The sequence below is a fragment of the Rhododendron vialii genome, chromosome 3a (genome assembly GCF_030253575.1).
Source record: "Rhododendron vialii isolate Sample 1 chromosome 3a, ASM3025357v1".
In the NCBI taxonomy this organism is placed as follows: Eukaryota; Viridiplantae; Streptophyta; class Magnoliopsida; order Ericales; family Ericaceae; genus Rhododendron; species Rhododendron vialii.
In genome coordinates, this window is record NC_080559.1 from 1799592 (window position 1) to 1813976 (window position 14385).

The 14385-nt window shown below is 39.0% G+C and overlaps 3 protein-coding genes across 4 annotated transcripts; 2 read left to right on the top strand and 1 right to left on the bottom strand.

Moving 5' to 3' along the window:
- The window catches only part of LOC131320819 (uncharacterized WD repeat-containing protein C2A9.03-like), a 154593-nt gene that overhangs the window by 67969 nt on the left and 72239 nt on the right, over nucleotides 1-14385 (bottom strand).
- On the top strand, nucleotides 1969-4529 carry LOC131320821 (uncharacterized). 2 transcript variants are annotated; one of them, XR_009198358.1, is made up of 2 exons: nucleotides 1969-2212; nucleotides 2799-2945. XR_009198358.1 is itself a non-coding variant. In XM_058351698.1 (2 exons), exon 2 carries the CDS (start codon nucleotides 3526-3528, stop codon nucleotides 4228-4230), a length of 705 nt encoding a protein of 234 aa, XP_058207681.1. In that variant the 5' UTR covers nucleotides 1969-2212; nucleotide 3525; the 3' UTR covers nucleotides 4231-4529. The 2 variants fall into 2 exon arrangements, 1 of the variants encoding a protein (XP_058207681.1); XM_058351698.1 differs by lacking the exon at nucleotides 2799-2945 and adding an exon at nucleotides 3525-4529.
- Nucleotides 8348-10908, top strand: LOC131320822 (uncharacterized). Of its 2 annotated transcripts, none has more exons than XR_009198359.1 (2): nucleotides 8348-8591; nucleotides 9178-9324. XR_009198359.1 is itself a non-coding variant. In XM_058351701.1 (2 exons), exon 2 carries the CDS (start codon nucleotides 9905-9907, stop codon nucleotides 10607-10609), a length of 705 nt encoding a protein of 234 aa, XP_058207684.1. In that variant the 5' UTR covers nucleotides 8348-8591; nucleotide 9904; the 3' UTR covers nucleotides 10610-10908. The 2 variants fall into 2 exon arrangements, 1 of the variants encoding a protein (XP_058207684.1); XM_058351701.1 differs by lacking the exon at nucleotides 9178-9324 and adding an exon at nucleotides 9904-10908.

Consider the following 14385-nt stretch of genomic DNA (forward strand, 5'->3'; position numbering starts at 1 on the left):
TTAAGTAGGAAGTCTTCGGGAAGTCTAGCTTATTTGATTACCGCGCAGCCCAAATTGATTAAAGAGCTAGAAGAGTTGGAGATTGAAGTGGTTACACATGAAAGAAGTTCTATTCTTATGAGTTTGACCATTCAACCTATCTTGCTTGAGCAAATTAAGTTAGCCCAAAAAGAAGATGAAAGTCTGATAAATATTTGTAAGGAGATGGGTAAAGGTAAGAGGCCTGATTTCTTGCTTCAAGGAGACATATTGAAATTTCGTGAGAGAATATGTGTACCCAATGATGCAGATGTCAAGAAGCGGCTTTTAGAAGATGCGCATAACTCACGATTCGCAGCTCATCCAGGATGTACCAAAATGTACCAAGATTTGAGGGAATTGTATTGGTGGCCAGGCATGAAAATGGAAATAGCAGATTATGTATCGCGGTGCTTGCCATGTCAACAAGTCAAGATCAAACATCAAAATCCAGCAGGGTTGCTTCAGCCTTTGTCTATTCCAGAATGGAAGTGGGAGCATATAGCTATGGACTTTGTTGTGGGATTGCCAAGAACTCCAAACGGTAATGATTCCATTTGGGTGATTGTGGATCGGTTAACTAAATCTGCACATTTTCTACCTATGGCGATAACTTTTTCATTGGAGAAACTTGCATTGTTATATATTAAGGAGATCATTCGATTGCATGGTGCTCCGGTATCTATTGTGTCCGATAGAGATCCGAGATTTGTATCGAGATTTTGGAAAAGTTTGCAAAAGGCTATGGGTTCGGAGTTGAGGTTTAGTACAGCTTTCCATCCACAATCTGACGGGCAAAGTGAGAGGACAATCCAAACATTTGAAGATATGCTTCGAGTATGTGTACTAGATTTAAAGGGAAGTTGGGAAAGACATTTGCCATTGGTGGAATTTGCGTACAATAATAGCTTTCACTCGAGCATTGGAATGGCACCTTTTGAAGCATTGTACGGAAGACGTTGTAGAACTCCTGTTTGTTGGACGGAAGTGGGAGAAAGGAAGTTGATTGGACCAGAGTTGGTAAAGACTACCACAGATAAGATCAAGTTGATTCAACAAAGATTGCAAACCGCACAAAGTAGACAAAAGAGCTATGTTGACAATCGACGGAGGGATTTGGAGTTTCAGGTTGGGGATCACGTGTTCCTTAAAGTGTCACCAAAAAAGGGAGTTTATCGTTTTGGGACGAAGGGAAAGTTAAGTCCTAGATACATTGGCCCATTTGAAATATTGGAACGAATTGGACCGGTGGCTTACCGACTTGCATTACCCCCGGGATTGGCGAATGTGCATAATGTTTTTCATGTATCTATGTTGAAGAAGTATGTATATGATCCAAGTCATGTTTTGGAATATGAGCCACTGGAAATTCTTGATGACGTGAGTTATGTTGAGCAACCGGTTGAGATTTTGGACCGACGAGATCAAGTATTGCGAAACAAGACGATTCCTTTGGTAAAAATACTATGGAGAAATCATCTCGTGGAGGAAGCTACGTGGGAAAGAGAGGACGAGATTCGAGAGAAATATCCTCATTTATTTGAGACCTAAGGTACGCTAGTTTGGGGACCAAACTCTTTTAAGGGGGGAAGAATGTAACACCCAAGATGTTTAATTATGCTAATCATGCTTATTTAAGTATAAGTTAATCATAGATGTTAAATTATGTGATTTTAAGTGCTTACTTGTCCTTTATGTGCTATGAGACGCAAACGAATTATATTTGAATTATATGCCATGTATATGATTTATGTGTTATGAGTCAAATTCCTAAGACAAAACATAGAGATTCATAAAATAAGGTTATGGGTCAATGTGAAAATATTATTGGGTCCTTCTTTGAAGAGAATGTTATGTGAGGGTTCATTTGATAATTAAACCACCCTTTTTCTAGAAAAATCCAGACGTAGAGAAGGGAAAAAAATATCAGCCCCACCCCCTCACTCTTCCAACGTCCTCTCCCTCTCTCACTCCTCTCAAGGAAAAAAATCAAGAAGTCTCTCCATCTTCTTCTTCTAGGGTTTTGATTCTAGGGTTCAATCAAGTTCTTGGAGCAAGATTCAGTCTCAAATCCATCTCTCACCCAAGTGTTTGAAGCTCTCTCAATCCATGGTTTAAACCTAAAAGATGATTTGGTGATCAAGCGAAGGATACAAGGGATACAAGTTGATGTTTAGTTGAAGTGCAAAGGAAGGTGAGTAATCTCATACTTTGAAATGGGAAATTTTATGAACTTCTTTTTCTATGAAGTGTGGTTTGGTTTTCCAATGCTATGAAGTAATATGTCTACGTGATTTGAGCGTTATGGTATAATGTGGAATGGTTTTCAATGTGCTTTGTAAGATGTTACAAGTCCGTGTATGTTATAAGTCTTAGTCTATGAAGTGTGTAATCCATGTCTTTGCTTTATACCGTATGTGCCCGCTAGTGGGTTCCATAATAGCTAGCATTATGTGCCCTTCTGGAGGGTTCTATAATATCCAGTATGTGCCCTTCCTGGAGGGTTCCATAATATCCATGTATGTGCCTTTGCCGATGGGTACCAATAATCGGCCGGGATCCCGATATGTGTCATGTATGTATATGTATGTGGTAAGCTTGGTAGTATTGGGTATATCAATGTGTTTGAGTACTTTATGCTGCCATGTAAAATATCTTTTGGATTTCTTTTAAATGTTCTTAACTAGTGTGCTATATGTGAGTTGAATATTCAAAACCCAAATTAGAGTATGAGCTTTACTCACTGAGCTTTCAGCTGACGGTTTAATTACCAATTTCAGGTGATGAAGTACAATAGCTTATAGGTGCAATGTTTTGTGCAAGTTTGGGCTTCATGGCATCGTTTTGCATATAGAATGGAAGTAGAAAGAAGACTTGTATTTTTGGACGTGTTTGTACTTGTTTCCCTTATGATCAAGGGTGCATATATTTTTTGCAAAGTGATGTACATAAGTTATGTATGTTATGGATCTTCATGCTAATGTAATTATGATATCATGAAAATTATCAATGTATGGATGCTCTAGACCAAATGGGTTGTGCTCATTTTGCTTAAACTTGTTTATGGTTACTTTGATTAATAGACCCCACAAATTTAAGTGAAATTTTCTTAATCGCTTCCGCAAATGTTCAAATTTTTTTTATTTAGAGCACTTTATTCTGAGCCCATTTGGTTATGTAAGAAGGCCTTGTTGGCCGGTCACGGGCCGTGATTCCCTTATAAGGGGTCCAGGGATAGCGGGTCGTGACAGAGTGGTATCAGAGCATGTGTTAGTCTGGACCTAAGTGAACGTGAGTTAGAATCATATTTGAGATTGTATTTATGTATGCACAAAGTTAGGATGAATAAGTATTGCTGATGTGTATATAAGTTTTGTCTGTATACATGTTCAAATATGATTGTGGTTATTTGGTAAATATTATTGCGTGATACTTATCTTGTTGGTTTATTAAAATAAATAAATAAATATTGTTTTGCATATAATTTTGTTTGTGTAATATTCTAGCATGAGTGAAGCCACTTCCGCAACTCCAACGATGGAGAGGGTGTTAGAAGGGTTGATGGAAGTGATAAAGAATAACAACAGTCATCACCCAGAAGTTCCTCATACGAGATCCCACATTGAACAGTTTCAAAAGCTCAAACCACCAACGTTTGATGGCAAAGAAGACCCATTGGTTGCACAATCATGGACTCTTGAAATGGAGAAAATTTTCGAAGTGATGGAATGCTCAGAAGAAGAAAAGGTGAAGCTGGCCACATTTATGTTTACTGATGAGGCCTATAGGTGGTGGTTGACTATCAAAGAGAGTGAACCAAATATGAAGTGGGACCGTTTCAAGGAAGTCTTTAATACAATGTACTTTCCTCCTTCAGTGAAAGAGCAAATGATTGCTGAGTTCTTAAATTTGCAACAAGGCAACATGACAGTGACTGAATATGCTGCAAAGTTTACTCGATTGTCTCGTTTTGCCACTTATGTTGTTGATACGGAAGACAGGAAGGCAAGAAAATTTGAAGGAGGGTTGAAAGATGATTTCAAAACTAAAGTCAAATTGTTGAAGTTACCTACCTATGCCGAGGTTCTTGATAGGGCTTTGATATTGGAGAGTGATGAAAAAGAGCTTGCAAAGAGAAGAGATCATAAGAGAGCCGGAAGTAATGAGAGCAATCAATTTCACTATCGCAATCAATTTTCACAATCGAAATGAAGGCTCTAGTAATTTCAAGAAGCAAAACACAAAGGGTTCAAGTGTGGGTTCTTACATGCCGCGAGGTGGAAATGGACAACCATGCTCCATATGTGGGAAAAACCATTCGGGACAACCATGTCGTCTACTTTCGGGGGAATGTTTCAAATGTGGTCAAAAGGGTCACCACATTCGAGATTGTCCAATGAACAAGATTGGAAATGCACCTAGACAAAATGTTTCTACATTGGGTTCTTCAAAGGGCAAGGAGAGTATTGGAAGGAATGATCAAATGAGACAAGGAAGGGTGTTTGCTTTGGTACCCGGAAATGTTCCTGCTTCTAATTCCGTTGTTTCAGGTACTATGTTAATTTGTGGTCGTCCTGCTCATGTTCTTATTGATTCGGGTTCTACACATTCATTCGTTTCTTATCGGTTTGCCTCATGCCTATCTACACCTCTTGAGCTATTAGGTTATATGCTATGTGTATCTACTCCTTCGGGAATTTCCATGTCCAGCACTTCTATATACAAAGCATGTGATATCATGGTAGGAGGAGTTACCATGTTTGTTGATTTGATTCCTCTTGATATTCGAGATTTTGATGTTATACTGGGTATGGATTGGTTGACTAAGCATTATGCATCAATTGATTGTGTAGAGAAGAAAGTCATATTTAAATATCCATCTCAAAGTGACCTTGTTTTTCAAGGAAAAGGAGTTGTGTCACCCCCTTACCTTATTTCAGCCATGCATGCCCGTTGTTTGCTTAGAAAGAAATGTCAAGGGTATTTAGTTAGTATCATTGATACACGATCTAAAGAGCTTGATGTATGTGATATTCCTGTGGTGAAAGATTTTCCAGATGTATTTCCTGAGGATTTGCCAGGTTTGCCTTCGGATCGAGAGATTGATTTTTCCATAGATGTTCTTCCCGGGACCCAACCAATTTCAAAGACTCCATATCGAATGGCTCCGGTTGAGTTGAAAGAGTTGAAGGCACAACTTCAAGAGTTGTTAGATAAGAAATTTATCCAACCAAGTATATCTCCATGGGGTGCACCGGTGTTATTTGTGAAGAAGAAAGATGGTACTATGAGGCTTTGCGTGGATTATCGAGAGCTCAATAAAGTGACAATCAAGAACAAGTATCCACTACCCAGAATTGATGATTTGCTTGATCAATTGCAAGGTGCACAAGTGTTTTCCAAAATTGACCTTCGGTCAGGGTATCATCAATTGAAGGTGAAGACAGAGGATGTTTCCAAAACTGCATTCAGAACAATGTACGGGCATTATGAGTTTTTGGTTATGCCTTTTGGGTTAACAAATGCACCAGCTGCTTTTATGGATTTAATGAATCGAATTTTCAAGCCGTACTTGGACACTTTTGTGATTGTCTTTATTGATGATATATTAGTGTACTCCAAAAGTATGGAAGAACATGAGGAACATTTGAGGATAGTGTTGCAAACTCTCAGAGAGAAGGAGTTGTATGCTAAATTTAAGAAATGTGAATTTTGGCTTACTAGTATTGCTTTCCTTGGCCACGTTGTATCAAAGGATGGTATCTCAGTGGATCCAAATAAAGTTGAAGCAGTAATGAATTGGCCCAGACCCACTACAGTGACAGAAATACGGAGTTTCTTGGGGTTAGCAGGCTACTACCGTAAGTTTGTAAAGGATTTTTCAAAGATAGCATTGCCTATGACAAGATTGATGCAGAAACATGTTGCATTTAAGTGGAATGACGAATGTGAGCAAAGTTTTCAAGAGCTGAAACATCGACTCGTTACGGCCCCGGTGTTAACTATTCCTTCAGGTTCAGGTGGGTTTGTAATCTACAGCGATGCATCACATAAGGGATTGGGTTGTGTGCTAATGCAAAATGATAAGGTAGTTGCTTATGCCTCTCGACAATTGAAGCCATATGAGAGAAACTATCCTACACATGATCTAGAGTTGGCAGCAGTGATTTTTGCTTTGAAAATTTGGAGACATTATTTGTACGGTGAGACATGTCAAATCTTCACGGATCATAAGAGCTTAAAGTACCTATTTACGCAAAAAGAGTTAAATTTGAGACAAAGAAGATGGTTGGAGTTGATGAAAGATTATGACTTGAGCATAAATTATCACCCCGGTAAAGCTAATGTGGTCGCTGATGCCTTAAGTAGGAAGTCTTCGGGAAGTCTAGCTTATTTGATTACCGCGCAGCCCAAATTGATTAAAGAGCTAGAAGAGTTGGAGATTGAAGTGGTTACACATGAAAGAAGTTCTATTCTTATGAGTTTGACCATTCAACCTATCTTGCTTGAGCAAATTAAGTTAGCCCAAAAAGAAGATGAAAGTCTGATAAATATTTGTAAGGAGATGGGTAAAGGTAAGAGGCCTGATTTCTTACTTCAAGGAGACATATTGAAATTTCGTGAGAGAATATGTGTACCCAATGATGAAGATGTCAAGAAGCGGCTTTTAGAAGATGCGCATAACTCACGATTCGCAGCTCATCCAGGATGTACCAAAATGTACCAAGATTTGAGGGAATTGTATTGGTGGCCAGGCATGAAAATGGAAATAGCAGATTATGTATCGCGGTGCTTGCCATGTCAACAAGTCAAGATCGAACATCAAAATCCAGCAGGGTTGCTTCAGCCTTTGTCTATTCCAGAATGGAAGTGGGAGCATATAGCTATGGACTTTGTTGTGGGATTGCCAAGAACTCCAAACGGTAATGATTCCATTTGGGTGATTGTGGATCGGTTAACTAAATCTGCACATTTTCTACCTATGGCGATAACTTTTTCATTAGAGAAACTTGCATTGTTATATATTAAGGAGATCATTCGATTGCATGGTGCTCCGGTATCTATTGTGTCCGATAGAGATCCGAGATTTGTATCGAGATTTTGGAAAAGTTTGCAAAAGGCTATGGGTTCGGAGTTGAGGTTTAGTACAGCTTTCCATCCACAATCTGACGGGCAAAGTGAGAGGACAATCCAAACATTTGAAGATATGCTTCGAGTATGTGTACTAGATTTAAAGGGAAGTTGGGAAAGACATTTGCCATTGGTGGAATTTGCGTACAATAATAGCTTTCACTCGAGCATTGGAATGGCACCTTTTGAAGCATTGTACGGAAGACGTTGTAGAACTCCTGTTTGTTGGACGGAAGTGGGAGAAAGGAAGTTGATTGGACCAGAGTTGGTAAAGACTACCACAGATAAGATCAAGTTGATTCAACAAAGATTGCAAACCGCACAAAGTAGACAAAAGAGCTATGTTGACAATCGACGGAGGGATTTGGAGTTTCAGGTTGGGGATCACGTGTTCCTTAAAGTGTCACCAAAAAAGGGAGTTTATCGTTTTGGGACGAAGGGAAAGTTAAGTCCTAGATACATTGGCCCATTTGAAATATTGGAACGAATTGGACCGGTGGCTTACCGACTTGCATTACCCCCGGGATTGGCGAATGTGCATAATGTTTTTCATGTATCTATGTTGAAGAAGTATGTATATGATCCAAGTCATGTTTTGGAATATGAGCCACTGGAAATTCTTGATGACGTGAGTTATGTTGAGCAACCGGTTGAGATTTTGGACCGACGAGATCAAGTATTGCGAAACAAGACGATTCCTTTGGTAAAAATACTATGGAGAAATCATCTCGTGGAGGAAGCTACGTGGGAAAGAGAGGACGAGATTCGAGAGAAATATCCTCATTTATTTGAGACCTAAGGTACGCTAGTTTGGGGACCAAACTCTTTTAAGGGGGGAAGAATGTAACACCCAAGATGTTTAATTATGCTAATCATGCTTATTTAAGTATAAGTTAATCATAGATGTTAAATTATGTGATTTTAAGTGCTTACTTGTCCTTTATGTGCTATGAGACGCAAACGAATTATATTTGAATTATATGCCATGTATATGATTTATGTGTTATGAGTCAAATTCCTAAGACAAAACATAGAGATTCATAAAATAAGGTTATGGGTCAATGTGAAAATATTATTGGGTCCTTCTTTGAAGAGAATGTTATGTGAGGGTTCATTTGATAATTAAACCACCCTTTTTCTAGAAAAATCCAGACGTAGAGAAGGGAAAAAAATATCAGCCCCACCCCCTCACTCTTCCAACGTCCTCTCCCTCTCTCACTCCTCTCAAGGAAAAAAATCAAGAAGTCTCTCCATCTTCTTCTTCTAGGGTTTTGATTCTAGGGTTCAATCAAGTTCTTGGAGCAAGATTCAGTCTCAAATCCATCTCTCACCCAAGTGTTTGAAGCTCTCTCAATCCATGGTTTAAACCTAAAAGATGATTTGGTGATCAAGCGAAGGATACAAGGGATACAAGTTGATGTTTAGTTGAAGTGCAAAGGAAGGTGAGTAATCTCATACTTTGAAATGGGAAATTTTATGAACTTCTTTTTCTATGAAGTGTGGTTTGGTTTTCCAATGCTATGAAGTAATATGTCTACGTGATTTGAGCGTTATGGTATAATGTGGAATGGTTTTCAATGTGCTTTGTAAGATGTTACAAGTCCGTGTATGTTATAAGTCTTAGTCTATGAAGTGTGTAATCCATGTCTTTGCTTTATACCGTATGTGCCCGCTAGTGGGTTCCATAATAGCTAGCATTATGTGCCCTTCTGGAGGGTTCTATAATATCCAGTATGTGCCCTTCCTGGAGGGTTCCATAATATCCATGTATGTGCCTTTGCCGATGGGTACCAATAATCGGCCGGGATCCCGATATGTGTCATGTATGTATATGTATGTGGTAAGCTTGGTAGTATTGGGTATATCAATGTGTTTGAGTACTTTATGCTGCCATGTAAAATATCTTTTGGATTTCTTTTAAATGTTCTTAACTAGTGTGCTATATGTGAGTTGAATATTCAAAACCCAAATTAGAGTATGAGCTTTACTCACTGAGCTTTCAGCTGACGGTTTAATTACCAATTTCAGGTGATGAAGTACAATAGCTTATAGGTGCAATGTTTTGTGCAAGTTTGGGCTTCATGGCATCGTTTTGCATATAGAATGGAAGTAGAAAGAAGACTTGTATTTTTGGACGTGTTTGTACTTGTTTCCCTTATGATCAAGGGTGCATATATTTTTTGCAAAGTGATGTACATAAGTTATGTATGTTATGGATCTTCATGCTAATGTAATTATGATATCATGAAAATTATCAATGTATGGATGCTCTAGACCAAATTGGTTGTGCTCATTTTGCTTAAACTTGTTTATGGTTACTTTGATTAATAGACCCCACAAATTTAAGTGAAATTTTCTTAATCGCTTCCGCAAATGTTCAAATTTTTTTTATTTAGAGCACTTTATTCTGAGCCCATTTGGTTATGTAAGAAGGCCTTGTTGGCCGGTCACGGGCCGTGATTCCCTTATAAGGGGTCCAGGGATAGCGGGTCGTGACAGAGTGGTATCAGAGCATGTGTTAGTCTGGACCTAAGTGAACGTGAGTTAGAATCATATTTGAGATTGTATTTATGTATGCACAAAGTTAGGATGAATAAGTATTGCTGATGTGTATATAAGTTTTGTCTGTATACATGTTCAAATATGATTGTGGTTATTTGGTAAATATTATTGCGTGATACTTATCTTGTTGGTTTATTAAAATAAATAAATAAATATTGTTTTGCATATAATTTTGTTTGTGTAATATTCTAGCATGAGTGAAGCCACTTCCGCAACTCCAACGATGGAGAGGGTGTTAGAAGGGTTGATGGAAGTGATAAAGAATAACAACAGTCATCACCCAGAAGTTCCTCATACGAGATCCCACATTGAACAGTTTCAAAAGCTCAAACCACCAACGTTTGATGGCAAAGAAGACCCATTGGTTGCACAATCATGGACTCTTGAAATGGAGAAAATTTTCGAAGTGATGGAATGCTCAGAAGAAGAAAAGGTGAAGCTGGCCACATTTATGTTTACTGATGAGGCCTATAGGTGGTGGTTGACTATCAAAGAGAGTGAACCAAATATGAAGTGGGACCGTTTCAAGGAAGTCTTTAATACAATGTACTTTCCTCCTTCAGTGAAAGAGCAAATGATTGCTGAGTTCTTAAATTTGCAACAAGGCAACATGACAGTGACTGAATATGCTGCAAAGTTTACTCGATTGTCTCGTTTTGCCACTTATGTTGTTGATACGGAAGACAGGAAGGCAAGAAAATTTGAAGGAGGGTTGAAAGATGATTTCAAAACTAAAGTCAAATTGTTGAAGTTACCTACCTATGCCGAGGTTCTTGATAGGGCTTTGATATTGGAGAGTGATGAAAAAGAGCTTGCAAAGAGAAGAGATCATAAGAGAGCCGGAAGTAATGAGAGCAATCAATTTCACTATCGCAATCAATTTTCACAATCGAAATGAAGGCTCTAGTAATTTCAAGAAGCAAAACACAAAGGGTTCAAGTGTGGGTTCTTACATGCCGCGAGGTGGAAATGGACAACCATGCTCCATATGTGGGAAAAACCATTCGGGACAACCATGTCGTCTACTTTCGGGGGAATGTTTCAAATGTGGTCAAAAGGGTCACCACATTCGAGATTGTCCAATGAACAAGATTGGAAATGCACCTAGACAAAATGTTTCTACATTGGGTTCTTCAAAGGGCAAGGAGAGTATTGGAAGGAATGATCAAATGAGACAAGGAAGGGTGTTTGCTTTGGTACCCGGAAATGTTCCTGCTTCTAATTCCGTTGTTTCAGGTACTATGTTAATTTGTGGTCGTCCTGCTCATGTTCTTATTGATTCGGGTTCTACACATTCATTCGTTTCTTATCGGTTTGCCTCATGCCTATCTACACCTCTTGAGCTATTAGGTTATATGCTATGTGTATCTACTCCTTCGGGAATTTCCATGTCCAGCACTTCTATATACAAAGCATGTGATATCATGGTAGGAGGAGTTACCATGTTTGTTGATTTGATTCCTCTTGATATTCGAGATTTTGATGTTATACTGGGTATGGATTGGTTGACTAAGCATTATGCATCAATTGATTGTGTAGAGAAGAAAGTCATATTTAAATATCCATCTCAAAGTGACCTTGTTTTTCAAGGAAAAGGAGTTGTGTCACCCCCTTACCTTATTTCAGCCATGCATGCCCGTTGTTTGCTTAGAAAGAAATGTCAAGGGTATTTAGTTAGTATCATTGATACACGATCTAAAGAGCTTGATGTATGTGATATTCCTGTGGTGAAAGATTTTCCAGATGTATTTCCTGAGGATTTGCCAGGTTTGCCTTCGGATCGAGAGATTGATTTTTCCATAGATGTTCTTCCCGGGACCCAACCAATTTCAAAGACTCCATATCGAATGGCTCCGGTTGAGTTGAAAGAGTTGAAGGCACAACTTCAAGAGTTGTTAGATAAGAAATTTATCCAACCAAGTATATCTCCATGGGGTGCACCGGTGTTATTTGTGAAGAAGAAAGATGGTACTATGAGGCTTTGCGTGGATTATCGAGAGCTCAATAAAGTGACAATCAAGAACAAGTATCCACTACCCAGAATTGATGATTTGCTTGATCAATTGCAAGGTGCACAAGTGTTTTCCAAAATTGACCTTCGGTCAGGGTATCATCAATTGAAGGTGAAGACAGAGGATGTTTCCAAAACTGCATTCAGAACAAGGTACGGGCATTATGAGTTTTTGGTTATGCCTTTTGGGTTAACAAATGCACCAGCTGCTTTTATGGATTTAATGAATCGAATTTTCAAGCCGTACTTGGACACTTTTGTGATTGTCTTTATTGATGATATATTAGTGTACTCCAAAAGTATGGAAGAACATGAGGAACATTTGAGGATAGTGTTGCAAACTCTCAGAGAGAAGGAGTTGTATGCTAAATTTAAGAAATGTGAATTTTGGCTTACTAGTATTGCTTTCCTTGGCCACGTTGTATCAAAGGATGGTATCTCAGTGGATCCAAATAAAGTTGAAGCAGTAATGAATTGGCCCAGACCCACTACAGTGACAGAAATACGGAGTTTCTTGGGGTTAGCAGGCTACTACCGTAAGTTTGTAAAGGATTTTTCAAAGATAGCATTGCCTATGACAAGATTGATGCAGAAACATGTTGCATTTAAGTGGAATGACGAATGTGAGCAAAGTTTTCAAGAGCTGAAACATCGACTCGTTACGGCCCCGGTGTTAACTATTCCTTCAGGTTCAGGTGGGTTTGTAATCTACAGCGATGCATCACATAAGGGATTGGGTTGTGTGCTAATGCAAAATGATAAGGTAGTTGCTTATGCCTCTCGACAATTGAAGCCATATGAGAGAAACTATCCTACACATGATCTAGAGTTGGCAGCAGTGATTTTTGCTTTGAAAATTTGGAGACATTATTTGTACGGTGAGACATGTCAAATCTTCACGGATCATAAGAGCTTAAAGTACCTATTTACGCAAAAAGAGTTAAATTTGAGACAAAGAAGATGGTTGGAGTTGATGAAAGATTATGACTTGAGCATAAATTATCACCCCGGTAAAGCTAATGTGGTCGCTGATGCCTTAAGTAGGAAGTCTTCGGGAAGTCTAGCTTATTTGATTACCGCGCAGCCCAAATTGATTAAAGAGCTAGAAGAGTTGGAGATTGAAGTGGTTACACATGAAAGAAGTTCTATTCTTATGAGTTTGACCATTCAACCTATCTTGGTTGAGCAAATTAAGTTAGCCCAAAAAGAAGATGAAAGTCTGATAAATATTTGTAAGGAGATGGGTAAAGGTAAGAGGCCTGATTTCTTGCTTCAAGGAGACATATTGAAATTTCGTGAGAGAATATGTGTACCCAATGATGCAGATGTCAAGAAGCGGCTTTTAGAAGATGCGCATAACTCACGATTCGCAGCTCATCCAGGATGTACCAAAATGTACCAAGATTTGAGGGAATTGTATTGGTGGCCAGGCATGAAAATGGAAATAGCAGATTATGTATCGCGGTGCTTGCCATGTCAACAAGTCAAGATCAAACATCAAAATCCAGCAGGGTTGCTTCAGCCTTTGTCTATTCCAGAATGGAAGTGGGAGCATATAGCTATGGACTTTGTTGTGGGATTGCCAAGAACTCCAAACGGTAATGATTCCATTTGGGTGATTGTGGATCGGTTAACTAAATCTGCACATTTTCTACCTATGGCGATAACTTTTTCATTGGAGAAACTTGCATTGTTATATATTAAGGAGATCATTCGATTGCATGGTGCTCCGGTATCTATTGTGTCCGATAGAGATCCGAGATTTGTATCGAGATTTTGGAAAAGTTTGCAAAAGGCTATGGGTTCGGAGTTGAGGTTTAGTACAGCTTTCCATCCACAATCTGACGGGCAAAGTGAGAGGACAATCCAAACATTTGAAGATATGCTTCGAGTATGTGTACTAGATTTAAAGGGAAGTTGGGAAAGACATTTGCCATTGGTGGAATTTGCGTACAATAATAGCTTTCACTCGAGCATTGGAATGGCACCTTTTGAAGCATTGTACGGAAGACGTTGTAGAACTCCTGTTTGTTGGACGGAAGTGGGAGAAAGGAAGTTGATTGGACCAGAGTTGGTAAAGACTACCACAGATAAGATCAAGTTGATTCAACAAAGATTGCAAACCGCACAAAGTAGACAAAAGAGCTATGTTGACAATCGACGGAGGGATTTGGAGTTTCAGGTTGGGGATCACGTGTTCCTTAAAGTGTCACCAAAAAAGGGAGTTTATCGTTTTGGGACGAAGGGAAAGTTAAGTCCTAGATACATTGGCCCATTTGAAATATTGGAACGAATTGGACCGGTGGCTTACCGACTTGCATTACCCCCGGGATTGGCGAATGTGCATAATGTTTTTCATGTATCTATGTTGAAGAAGTATGTATATGATCCAAGTCATGTTTTGGAATATGAGCCACTGGAAATTCTTGATGACGTGAGTTATGTTGAGCAACCGGTTGAGATTTTGGACCGACGAGATCAAGTATTGCGAAACAAGACGATTCCTTTGGTAAAAATACTATGGAGAAATCATCTCGTGGAGGAAGCTACGTGGGAAAGAGAGGACGAGATTCGAGAGAAATATCCTCATTTATTTGAGACCTAAGGTACGCTAGTTTGGGGACCAAACTCTTTTAAGGGGGGAAGAATGTAACACCCAAGAT

What these genes read in the sequence shown, in the direction of transcription:
- LOC131320822 (XM_058351701.1), top strand. Translation starts at nt 9,905, where the DNA reads ATGAGTGAAGCCACTTCCGCAACTCCAACGATGGAGAGGGTGTTAGAA.
- LOC131320821 (XM_058351698.1), top strand. Translation starts at nt 3,526, where the DNA reads ATGAGTGAAGCCACTTCCGCAACTCCAACGATGGAGAGGGTGTTAGAA.